At 34.5% G+C, this 13,428-nt stretch overlaps 2 protein-coding genes across 2 annotated transcripts; both read right to left on the minus strand.

Moving 5' to 3' along the window:
- Positions 1-4,832: 4,832 nt before the first annotated feature.
- On the minus strand, positions 4,833-6,257 carry LOC113341225 (aspartic proteinase CDR1-like). The gene has a single exon (XM_026586189.1). The coding sequence runs from the start codon at positions 6,255-6,257 to the stop codon at positions 4,833-4,835; it is 1,425 nt and encodes a 474-aa protein (XP_026441974.1).
- Positions 6,258-7,436: 1,179 nt separating this feature from the next.
- On the minus strand, positions 7,437-11,410 carry LOC113341223. Its single transcript, XM_026586187.1, has 10 exons — positions 11,079-11,410; positions 10,893-10,990; positions 9,084-9,191; positions 8,894-8,976; positions 8,604-8,737; positions 8,451-8,500; positions 8,222-8,314; positions 8,033-8,124; positions 7,839-7,945; positions 7,437-7,740 (listed from the first exon to the last, which is right to left on the minus strand). Exons 1-10 carry the CDS (start codon positions 11,274-11,276, stop codon positions 7,705-7,707), a joined length of 999 nt encoding a protein of 332 aa, XP_026441972.1. The 5' UTR covers positions 11,277-11,410; the 3' UTR covers positions 7,437-7,704.
- Positions 11,411-13,428: the final 2,018 nt, after the last annotated feature.

A 13,428-nucleotide genomic window follows, 5' to 3' on the forward strand; every position in this document is an offset into this window, starting at 1 on the left:
CTTGTTAACAAGATCAGAAACCTGACTTGTAGAACCTTTCTCCATTATTGACCACCTCTGAATGATATAAGCTAAACTAGTAAGGGTTAGATGAAACTCTGGAGGCTTAGGAAGACTGATATAAGAAGAATAAGATAATGGGTATATAGATTGAGCTAAATTTGTGGGGGAGAATAAAATAATATGATCTATATTCCTATTATAGAGGGTACATGATAAGTTGGTATCTTCATAATATAAGGGAAGATTATAATTGACCATGAGAAGAATAAGGAGTGGAATAAGACAACCAAATAACTGCATTCGTCTGATTACCAAAATATAGAATTTTTTTGAATTCCTTGATTGGCGGCATGGATTGGGTTGTCACCGATATAACTATATGAATTTTTTATATTAATAACGTGTTTTTTTATGGTTTCTCTATTATCATATGTTGATATAACTATATGAGTGAGATTTTTCATTTAATTACAGGGAGTTTGAGTCTGTAAAAGCAGTCAAGTTGGTCACTTGAGTCTTAATGTAAGTACATGATTTTTGAAGAAATATATACCAGTGCATTCCCTTAATTACATCATCTTCGACTGGAAGCATTACATATGTGTTTCATTATAAATAATTCACAATCTATTTTTACTATTATCATTTTTTTAGGTATTTCTAATATCATATGTTGATACAATTATATAATGAGTGTGAGTTTTCATTTAACTATAGGGAGTTGGAGCATGGAGGAGCATTTGAATTGGATGATTGATTCTTGATACAAGTACATGATTTCTATAGAAATACCCCCTCCGTTTCTAGAAAAGTGTAACTTTCACTTTTTCAGTTTGGCCTATTTTTAGACTAAAATGAAAAAATATATCTTTTCCAAAAACGTAGGTAGTATATGTCAATGCATTTTCTTGATTACATCATCTTCGACGGGAAGCACTTCATATGCTTCGCACTTTTAGAGCTATCTAACTATTTTAAGTTAATATCATTTCTTTAGTGTCGACCATATTAAAATCTAATTCTTAACTTGAACCCCTTCTGGAACGGGTGCGGGGCGAAGCCCGGCCTCACCAAAATGGGAACCGATTCCCATCATACTCGGTGCGTAGAACGGATTTCACATTAGTTTTCAATAAAAATGCACAACTTCACCCATCCGCATACGAAGGACACGGATGTCTCAATGGAGATGCTCTAATATTTAGGAAAATAAAACCTCTCTGCGAATCAATATATGACACCCGTAAATGCTACTTCTTCCCATTGTTTAGGGTCGGAAATGATTTTCATGAACTTCCAAATATTAAGAAAAATTTTAGTAAAGAGGAGAAAACTTACCCATCGGCACATAGGACGCGGATGTCTCGTTGAAGATGCTCTTAACATGTAATGTAATCTTTTTTATGGAATGGAAATTTATTATTTTAGCAAAAAAAAGAAAAAGAAATGTAAAAGAAAGAGAAAAAAAATAAAAGAAAGGTACAGCAGAAGCAAAGATTGCATTTGCAAGGAGTCTAAGGCTTTCTCAATACCACCATCCTCCAGCAACATCACCACCATAACCAGTACCATTAAATCCACCGTCGAACACCAATTTTTCGTTTTCTCTTGTATCCCGTTCTCAATTATAAACCCTAAGAACATGGTAAGTTCTCTCTTCCATTTGTGCGTTTATATTATTTAGGGTTTTAATATGGGTTCTCACTGTTCATTTGATCATGAAAGCTTATTGAATTTGTATGTGCTAAGTTTGATCCGTAAGTTAAGTTATTTTCTCGGATTTGTGTTTGGATGCATGTTTTGATTTTGTTATTGATTTCCTATTTATTTTAATTTTGTAGGTGATGATAAGTTAATTTGAATATAGGTGTTCTCTAATTTGTAAGTGCAAGCTTACTTTGTTTTTTGATTTTGGCATGCATTTTCTAGGGCGGTTTGTTTAATTTTCTGATGACTTTAATAATGTAGAAACTACAAAATAAAAATGTTTTTGTAAGATACCAATTTGTAACTAGCTAAGGTTAAAATTTGATTGATTCTTATTTTCATTTATGTTTTGTTTGTTTAAGATCAAAAAGATTGTTCTTTTTGTTGTTCATCTGTTGGTGGAACGCTGAAGTTGCTTTTATTGTTTGGTGTGCAGAATAATCTCTGTTGCTCAAGAAAAGGATTGAGGATCGGAAAGCTCGGTTCTGCAATTGTTTTTTTCCTGATTATTTGATTTTTTTAGTGAAATCATTTGTCTTATCGATCGTTTGCTTAATTTACTTCTGTTCTATTTGGGTTTTGTGGTTAACGGTCTACCAATTCGAACCATACTGAGATTTGTATTTTTTTTTTCCATTTTTATTTGTTTTGTTTCCCAGGATAGGGTTTACCATTATTTTGATTCCTTTGTTTTCTATTTTTTGTGATGTGTTTTGCTTTCGCAGGTGAGGGTTAAAGTGGTTCAAACCAAAAAAGCAACACAACAAGGTAATTATTATTGTCTTCTTCTTATTATTATTTAATTTGCTGGTTAGGGTTCATTTGCCTAAACTTCAACTCAATTGTATTTCTTCAGTCGAATATAATCACTTCCCCCCAAACAACGATCATATGGTTTTATGAACTATGTCGATATAAATAAGACGAACACAATCGTCTTACTTTCTTTTGTTAGTTCACTGCTATAAATCATGATCAACTCCAATTGGCTTTACTTGCCCATAGTATCTTATCTGTAGCGTTATTTGAACATTAAGTAGCATACTATGTCATTTGAGTAGCTAGAATCATTTGTATGAGACCCTTCCTTACACTTGGTAAAGCTATAAGACCATTACAACATTTGCTTTATGAAACACAAAAATCATGCTTTGCTTATTTAATAATAATAGCTATGTACAAAAAAGTCTTAACGATTTATCTTTACAAATCTATTTATATGTTTTTCGAAGTATGCTTCACACTGAATTTGGATAACATTCTTAACTCTATCATGGACCTGGAACCATTTATATACATTTTTACAATTGCATCACCCTATCACTATACTGCATACGCTACTCGAAGCAGGGTAGATCGAAATTTTAAATGAGACTATGTGAACTGACACATCCTTTTGGTATCATTTTTTTTTTTTGGCGTCACAATTTCTCTTTGGTTAAATAACTACGGATTTTTACATGATGTTGTCTGCCAGAGGAGATTTTGAACTTAAAATAGTTTCAAGATGCCGACGTTCTATCATCTGGGGTCATGGCTGAACTTCTGTTGGCTTCCTCGGTATTTGCGTGCATTTTTTTTTTATGTTATCGAATAATAGCTTCGTTTGTTCATTTTCCAATTTTAAAGAGTTTCAGTAGCGCATAGCCTTTAAGTACAAAAAGGATGTTAGAGTCGATGTGTACGTTGTGTTGTTGCCATTTACAGCTGTTTATAGATACTAATTAAATATACAAAATTGTGTTTTATCTTATCTTTCAGAGTTTATGCACCTTCTCATGATCATTTATTTGCACTGATTGCCGAATGCGTCGTGGAATGGTTAAATTAATTTGGAATTTAAGATGCTAGAATCTTCTTTTAGATCCATTGCCTGAGTGTCTCATTATTTTTTACTGCACCTCATATATGTCATGCAAATACAGAATACTGTTTTGTAGATTTATTGAATATTATGCAGAATGGAGCGTTTAAAATGCATATTGGAAGTCGATTCCTTTACCATAAGAAAGAACAAGTTAATGCAGTTTAGCAACTAGCGAAGAAGAAGTCCTGGCCACTATTTGTCATAGGTTCAGTTATGCCATATGATATTAATATGAAGTTGCTTTTGGTGTTCAAACCACCATTTATAAGGTAGCACGGGTACAAGATCTAGTCACTCAATTCAAAGCACATATACTGTAGATAATCTTTGACCATCTTGCTTAATGTACCAAGGCAAAGATCTAGAGTTGAATATAGATTCATTCACAGGCTTAAAAGTCGGAATGGAGTAATAGTTTCACCATTACCATTCTGCACTGCCTATTCAATGGCTCTAATAGTAGCCAAAATTTTTGCAATATATATATATATATATATATATATATATATATTTATTTATTTTAAAATGGGTTTTTGAAAGCCCAAATGATATATTAAAGTTTAAACCTCAAAGAGATCTGTAGCTAGGAAAAGAAAGTGAAAAATCCCCCATCCCGATGCTGACGAATTTCGAACTCAGGTCGCTGGTATCATCACCCAACAACTTTACCACTGTACCACAATGCATCTGCAATATGGTTAGTTGCAACCCCAAGGGCGCCAACATACCCAGAGTATCTCTACAAATAAATTCATAACCTGCAATTCCAGGATTATCTTTGGATGCACCATGGCAACAGAGAAAGGTAATAGAAGGTTCAAGAAGACTGTTGGTTAACTTCATTTTCCAGAGCTGAATTTCCTATTTAAAGATTACAAGTTCATGAGAGGAGTTCCACATGCAACCATTAAATCTGATGCTACTACCATCGTAACACTCTATTCTTGACTTTATCAAAAAGCTTCACACACAAACTTATTCCTGGCAAACCAAATCTCCACAAGCAGAATAAAAGTAGCTACAATCCAAGCAAATCAAGCTTGATAATGGGACTGAAGCAGCTCATCAAGCCATAAATCAAACTTCTAATCAAACTTATGAATATGAGAGCTGAATGAAAAGCAATAGTAAAGAAAGAGCTTATGAAATAAAATAAGTATTACTTTATTAGATTCCAAAAGAAATGATCAAACATGTTTTATTCTTGATTAGAAGAACACTTGAGACCCCATAAATTTCGATTTCATAGAACTATTTAGCATATCTCATCAGCAAATGAGAGTGTCATACTCATACTATCATACAAAATTCTCTTATTAATTTGCTGGATTGCTCCTAAAATAAAAGCTGGCCCCGTATCAGATTCCGATCGAGCTATAGCTAAACAAACATTTCCACCGATTGGCAGAAAACCGGTCTCTAAAACAACAAATTCTCCCTGCTGTTGAAAATGAAATTTTATGATGGGAACTGTATAGTCTCTTCTGGATATAACAAAACAAAGACCATCTCCGGTGGGTGCAGCAACACGCATACGATTCTGTTTAAAATATGCCACCACCAACTTTGCAACTCTATCAAAATGATCTTTATACATTACGGTATACGGAGTCCCGGAATCTATGACACAACCGCCACGTCCATCCTCTTTAAGCTCAAAATCTCTGCTCCGAAAACCTACTCTATTGGATCCCACACTGATATCCTCTAGATTTAAGTAATAAGCCGATGTCTGAAACTGAATCTCGGGTACTACTATGGGAGTTCTATGCACTATTTGACCTCCGCTTCCAATTGTCGCATCTGCACCAAAACTTAAATATGTGCCTCCTGCGTAAATATTTTCGCTACGTTTCTCCAAGCAGTAGGAAAATTTACCTTGTCCATCAGCACCTAATTGATTTATAAAAGACAATGGTCCTCTTCCCAAACCAAGTATTCCGGCAATAAGATCAGGCTTTCCGTTTCTAAGCCGGCGGTTGTTACCGAGATCAACAAAATTGTGTTGGTGAAAACCACAGCCCATGAGTAGTTGAAGAGTTTCAAAGGCGCCACCACCAGTTATACTAAATGTTTCTTTAGCAATAACACAAGTCGTAACTGCACCGCTTGCATAAGCTTCTCGGTAAACACATTCGCCATTGGTATTGCAACTATCCCCCGTGCATGCAGGATGAGTATGGCAAGGAAGGGGATGATATGTCTGCGAATACTCCCAAGGATAAAGAAGGGCATCTTGATTGAAAGTTTTTGTGGCACCGTGGCATTGAAGCCAAGTAAGATCACTACCCGAATCAATCATCAGATAGTAATTCATATATGGTGGTGATGTAGGAAATGTACCTATACCTACCATTCCAACGTACCACATTGCTGCTTCAGGTACTACTGGCACACGTACAACATCGGGGTTCATCGTCACATTTTTATTGCGTAATAATACTTGTGAACCGATGTAATGTGCTCGACTTCTTGATTGGTCAATCAGCGCTTGAAATCTTTCTCCCGGTGCTAAACGAATATCAGCAGGATCGTAAAAAAGTGATTCGTTGGAGTCTTTATAAATCATCCTCAGCGTAAACCCTTTTGGATTACCTGCAATGGCTAAGTTTAGCATAAGAGAAACATGAGTAATGATTGTTAGAACAAAAATGAAAAAGATGGGTGCTGTTTTACCCATTTTTATCATCCAGAAAGGATTTCGATGGACACAGCATGTATATATATATATATATATATTGTTTTATATCGATGTATCATGAGATTAATGTAATTTATTGTTTTATACGGTATGTGATTATTAATGTATATATAATGTAATCCTTTATATATGGAATTCATTTGCATTGTATGGTAATGAAAATAGAGTATCCATAATTTAAGGAATGTAACGATTCAAAATCTAGCATTCATCCAATCTTAAGAAATCTAACCTTTCATTATTTTCCCAATCTAAGGCAATCTTACGCGTCATTATCTTACTGCACTCGTACATGAAAAACTAATATAGGCAAATATTGTTCAAGATTTTTCAACCTTATCAAATGGAGGTCATATTAATCATTATATAAATACTTGGATAGGGGGTATTCATTATTACTATTTAATGACCCTCTGTAGTCCCCAGAAAACCAAGCCTTTCCAAGCCCCGCTAATAGGATTCTTCGAGAAGAAAGAAGTTGGGCTGCAACTTAAAAGGTATTTTCTTCTTCTTGTCGATTTCTCATGGTTCTTATAATTTCATAATGAATTTCTTATGCTACTTGTAATATCATAAATCTATTACAGTTTTTTGTTTGTGATCGTTTATGTGTTGTCTCCGTTTTGCCCTAAGTTTATAGTATGCTTTTTCGGTGGTTAACTTTGCCTTTATTATGTAGATCCGTGTGTATGTGTATGATTAACTCGTCGATACATCATGTTCCTATCTGCCTCTGTTTGTGTATTTGTATATGTTCTGATTGAACTCCATTGATTTGTGATTCTTATTCCAAAACTGTAGTACATGAGAAAAAATGTTGCTAGCAGGAATCACATTTTTGATTTCATAGTTCTAATGGGACTGAATCTTAGAAAATTTGATTTTACTTTGATGCTTCTTATGATTATGGGGTCTGTATCATAATCTTACATAAAATTGGCTATATTTCAGAGATCCAATGGTACTCAATCTAGGCATGAATGGGGAAGCAGAAAGGCTTGCACCTTGCTGGAAAGCTGTCGAGGGATTGCAAGGCACTGGTGGACATCGTCTCTGACAAACAGCTGGTTATCTGCAGGAGCAAGGCTATATTACAATATTTTCTTTGCATAATTAGTAGTACCTGTAGTAGTAATATGAACTTGATTTTTGTTTTTTTGATTAGGTAAACTAACTCCATATCAAACTTAATAGCTAACAGTATTTAAATGAAGCAGCTATAGGAAATTTGCAGTAAAACAGTTGCGTGGATTGTGAAATATGATAGAAATAAAAGTTAAATTAGGTGTACTACAACTTCAGCCTTTTACTCTATATTACTTCCTTCCTTCCACTCAGGCAGTATCACCTCCCCTTTCCAATCATGAATAAATTCTGACAATCGATGACTTGAGAACCTGTAACCATCTTTTAAATATTAGGCTCATTAGCCGACATAGTTGAGGATATCGTCCCCTTGCGCCTGCAGAGCAATACCCATGATCTTTCAGCAGTGAGAAGAAATTAAATGGATTTAAACCCCCCCCCCCAAAAAAAAACACTTATACATCACCGACTTACTTTAAAATAAATCAGTATCAAAACAACAGCCAAGTTCCAACAAGCGTGCATTGTAATAGGAGCAAGAAGGTTCCGCGTTCGAGCATATACAAATCCCAGTGCCAAACCTAATATAATTTCATACAAAAATTCTTCAAAAGTTTTCATGAATATTGATTGATATGACTAGCTTCAAAAACAAAAATGAGTCGTACCAAATATGAAAATCTCGGTAGATTTCCCAGGAGACTGATGGGCTAGAGTAAATACAACTGAACTTAAAAACACTGACACATTTACCGGCAACCTGTTGAACTTGTATGTTAGTTAGAATCAATGCGCTTCCTCAAGAAGCTTTAAAGTGAGAGACAGGGAGAGTACAACAACCATGGGCAGGAACATACCATTTTGAAAGTGAAGTTAGCAGAAAACCGCGATAAATTGTTTCTTCACAAATGGGTGTTAGAATTCCAAGGATTGCCAAAAGGGAAACATTACTGTGAAGAGAGAATGTAGTTTGCGTTACTGGTATTCGGATAGTTAAGGAAATACTTCAGAATCGGATATCAATAGTAAAGAACATTTGCCTGAAGATTTGAATAAAGTTTCAAAGTATATAGGTAAGGAAATCACCTGATTTTTGATGCACCAATAAGCGGGGACAAGCGCAGCAAAGCTTCTGCCTATGCGCAAGAGATTGAATCAAAAGCTATAATATGCAGAACTTTATATTACCCATTTTGAACAAATTCATAGTCAAGTTTACAGTATATTTATTTTGGATACCTCATTTTGAACCTGGCTGACATGTAAACCAGAGGTGAGACTTTTAATGAGAAAAACACAACTTGATGCAGCTATTACACCTCCAAAGCCCCATAAGACCCACCCATTCTTAAGGTTGAATGGTTGGTTCCATCCTATCATTTATCAAAGGCGGAAAGTGTCATATGTGAATCATCGTCAAATCATTAAGTCTATTGTAAACTGTCTATGCCACAATCGATTAAAAAAACATCAATTTCAATAGCTATGTCAAAATCAGGGAGTGAAAGAAAAAAATGTAACATACATACTGTAGGAGAATACATCTTCAGGAAATGGTTGATAAGGATTGACGAATACAAATAGAACCGAAAGCTTAACTACAGTCTTCAGTCTACAAAAGGAAAAGTGCAGAACATTTAACAAAAAATGGGGCTGAGTAAGAAATTTTAAAAATCAGCCAACAGAGGAAAATGGAAAGTATAACAATATTGTACGTACAATTGATCGACTAAAAATTTCACTGCTACTTCATCTGTATTTTGAATCAACGATTGAATTGCATTTTGTGAATTTCCTTTTGATTCAACAATTCCTGTAAAAAGAATACTGACAGAATATTTATGAGGAATGCTTTCAGTAATCCTCAAGTGAATTTGAATACATATTATAACTTCTATTTTCCATTGAATCAACATTTTCATGTTTTGCTCTCTCTATCTCTCTATCTAGAGTTTGGTGCAATCTTTTGGAGCAAAAGAGACCTTCTTTCCCACAGTGTCATACTCGATCTGAAAATTTACTTGAGCATAGTTACCGAAAATGGCCGTTTGACTAGGCATCATAGCCAAACAAATCAAACTAGCATACGGTGTCTGTATAAACGTATTTAATCTATTGAGATGAAGATCTGCATTTGTAAAATGGAATATCATTTCGGGTACTTGGATACTAGAGGTATTGTTGTAACACAGGCTCAAAATTTCATTTGGGTCATCGGTGGTATCAACATCGATAGCTGCTTTCACAAAGGATTCCAATTCATCGTATAATTCCTCATTCAATAGTGTCAATGTTGTTCCTGAATCGATAATAATATTACCTTCACTCCCAGCTTCAGTACTAAAATCAGTTGGTTTACTTTCAATTCTTGTGTTACCAACACTAATGCCCTCTAGCGTTAAGTAATAGTACGTCAAGGGATTTTTAGAAATTAGAGGAGTAGAAACAACACCCTGATTAGAAACTATAGATAGACTTCCAAAATTCAATTTGCTAGTGCTGTTTTCAAACATGGGCAGTAAACAATAAGAAAACTTCCCGTCAGTTTCTGAACCTAGTTGAGAAACAAGTGATAAAGGTCCACCTCCTAAGCCAACTATTCCAGACCCACGATCACTAAATGAACCTCTGTTATGGTGCCCGCAGCCGAATACCATGTTTGAAACAGCGGTGAACTGGCTATCGCTAGTCGAATCAAAGGTGAACTTATCAACTGCAAGAAGTCCACTTGAATGAGATAGATCACCATAATAGTATGAGTACTCACAATTAGTATTATTGGCATCACATCTACCGTTGCCTAATAATTGATCACAGGAGTTTGAACCACAAGCTACGTCTCTAAAAGTTGAAGATTGTTCTGGATCAAATACAGGTGAACTTTGGTTGAAACAATATTCGCAGGGTTTACATTGTATCCATGTAAGATCACTACCCGTATCTACAATGGCAAGAATGTTGATAGGTGGAGAACCAATAGAGAGTTTCATGAGATAGTCACCACTATTTGGGATGACCTGAGACTGAATGTTGTTTATTAAGTTGTCAGTGAAAGCGAAACCATTGACACGAGAAAAGGATCGATGGATTACACTCCTTAATCGATCTGAATTAGTTTCCAAGGGGTTGTAGAATGGAGAAAGAGGCGATTCACGGTGGATCAAATCCACACTGAATCCCACTTCGGTACTGCTTGCTGTTTTGAGAAGTAGTACTCCAAGAAAAATTGTTATGAGGAGAGAAAATTCTAGAGCATGTATAGATAAATTTTGAGCCATTGTTACCTACAACCACTATAGTTTCGAGAGATTGAGATAGTATGAGGCTCTATGAAGGAGAGTGCTACTGAGGTTGATGTTTTATATAGAGACTGGAAAGGGTTTGTTTGAATCTTTATATGGCTAAAACAAGAAATAAAAGAAAGTGTACCTTCGCATGTTAATATTTAAACAAATCTCTATTGTTTTAGGTGTTCTATTGGTGGGAAAACAATCTTTAAAGAAGTGCATACACATTTCTAAGACATACCTCATCAAATATGGTGCCATGACATACAAAACAATCTTCCAATCCCATGGAACATTCCATTCTTCAAGATGAACTTTCCAAGGGAACCTCTTTGAATCCTGCATGAGATTTGACCGTTTTGATTTCAAATTAAAATCAACTCAGCGGAATAATAATTCAGAGAAAGACGGAGAGAAAGGCAATTACCTCTTGGGAGCTACTGTCAGTGGATGTATTCGGGGATTTGGAGGAGCAAATCCTGTTGTAGAAACCTGGAAGTGAAGATTTCTTTGATAATTTTACCACCCAATTGTGCGTTCTTGATGAAATAAATCCTGCAGTAGGAAGAAGATATTGAGAGAAAACTAGGGTTTTATTTGATGGATGTAGAATTACAATAGACATTTCTTCTCAGTTACAAATGTTGATCAATGAAAAAACTAGAAGATAAAACATTTTTAAGTTTGAAAGCTATTTTACTACTGTCCATTCAAAGCTATACATTATCCATGAGACTGATATTACGGAACTATCCTCGCAGGGACACGGACTCTTTTGTGCGAAGTAGACATTCCTATATGCTTTTATCAAAAGAAAAAGAAAAAAACATGCTTATATGCCTAAATTCAGAAGATTGTTGAGAAATTACCATCTCAAACACCAAGCACAATGATAAGCGATTTCGCTATGCTATAACTTAATTATAGCGAAATCCAACTAAATGGTCTTCCGTGTCGTTTGTTGGAAAAACTACTTTGCGGAAACTCGATCTCCATGAAATTTTCAGCGTATACTTAGTTTCTGTTTGGGAATTTTCAATTTTATTTTTTATTTTTTACTTTTAACTTTTTTATTTTGCCAAAACTCTTTTTCCTTCCCTATTATATCTTCATTTTTTTCTCTTAATTTTTTTTTACCATTTTGCCTATTATATCTCCATTTATGTATACTCATAAATAATATTTATCTAAATACGTGGAAAAAAAATTGAAAAAAAGAAAACGACGTTTGACATTATTTACACCGAAATACAGTTTCTGTGTGATTAAGCTAAGGGATGCCCATCACCAATGGTGAATTGGCCTCAGACCCATTTGGCTTAGCTTCAAATAAGTTATAGCTAAGAGAAATCCTTAATCATTGTGATTGGCCTAACAAATAGCTCTTCTTTCATTGTTTTCGAAATGTACTTGGTCACACTATGACAATACCCACAAACTTTAAAATTCTTTCTCTTTTTATTTTTTTGAAGCAAAAACTCTTATTTTAATGATTCAGTATTTCAAGGGTTTCCAATATATCCATAATTGTTGGGATCAAATGAGTGAACCTCACAATAACTCAAAAAAAAAAATAGTCATTTCGAAAATAATGAAAAAACAAATAATAACTACTTCTACGTTAGTTTATATTGTAAGAAATATTGATCATAATAAGAATCGATGCTGATTTTGGCGCATGTAACGGGTACATATGTGACAGTCTGTTTTTTTTCGCTTCCGAGCCGTTGAGTTTGGTCAATCGGCAAGTTCCAAAAAACTTGAGCTGCCATACGAGATGAAAACAATTTGAAATAGAACTATAACTATGGTTTTATGAAGCATGACAAAGAAATATACATTTAATTAACTAGTTAACAAGAAATGGACCGTGGAAACGATACTGTAAACTTAACTAAAGGGTTAATTGATGTCAAACTGTTGAACATGCCATACACACATCTATTCTTAAACAAGATAATATTATATTATCATAACATTATATACAGTATCAAAAAAATGAGAGATTTATATTAGCCTCATAACCCAAAAATGAGTGACAGAAGGATTATATATAATTGTACATTAACTTAGCAAGTTTCCAATTATACCTAATTACAGACCAAAACAACAAGAAAGGATATCATTTTTTTCTTAAACCAAGCCATGATTTACACATGAATATATATATGAAACACAAATTGAGCGTACTCACTTGAACCCCAAGGCTCTGCGCATCAAGCCTTAAGAAGCTTACTGCCTCAAGCCACTCTCAAACTCTGTGGAAAACAAAACAAGACGAGGTGAATCACACCCCAGTAGAGGAATAATGGAAACACAAGAAGTGCCCAAATAAAGTTAACAACGAGTTACTGAAACGATTTTAAAATAATCAACATGTAAAGTTGATGAGCACATAAGGATCAAATTATCGAAGGCTGTACAAATCCAATACAATCGAGATCATTTAAAATGAATGAAATCGTAATACTCTACTGTAAGGGTTCAACCAATTGTCGAGGGTTATCCGAAAACCACCCTATCGTCCCGGACAATCTTCCGCAGGTCACCATTAATATGGGTTAAAACAAAATGGGTGCTCAACTTAATTGAAAGATATGTCAAAACATCGTTAAATATGAGTAATAATCAAACCAACACAACTATAAATAAACCATGAAAAATATCTTGCTTAACTTACCTTGCATAATTCATGATCAGAAGTACAAGAAAGTATCAAGTTATAAAATAGGGCATAAACTCAGAACCATCAAATGCACCAAATGAAGAAGTTAGTG

Source organism: Papaver somniferum, unplaced genomic scaffold, assembly GCF_003573695.1.
Source record: "Papaver somniferum cultivar HN1 unplaced genomic scaffold, ASM357369v1 unplaced-scaffold_26, whole genome shotgun sequence".
Classification (NCBI taxonomy): domain Eukaryota; kingdom Viridiplantae; phylum Streptophyta; class Magnoliopsida; order Ranunculales; family Papaveraceae; genus Papaver; species Papaver somniferum.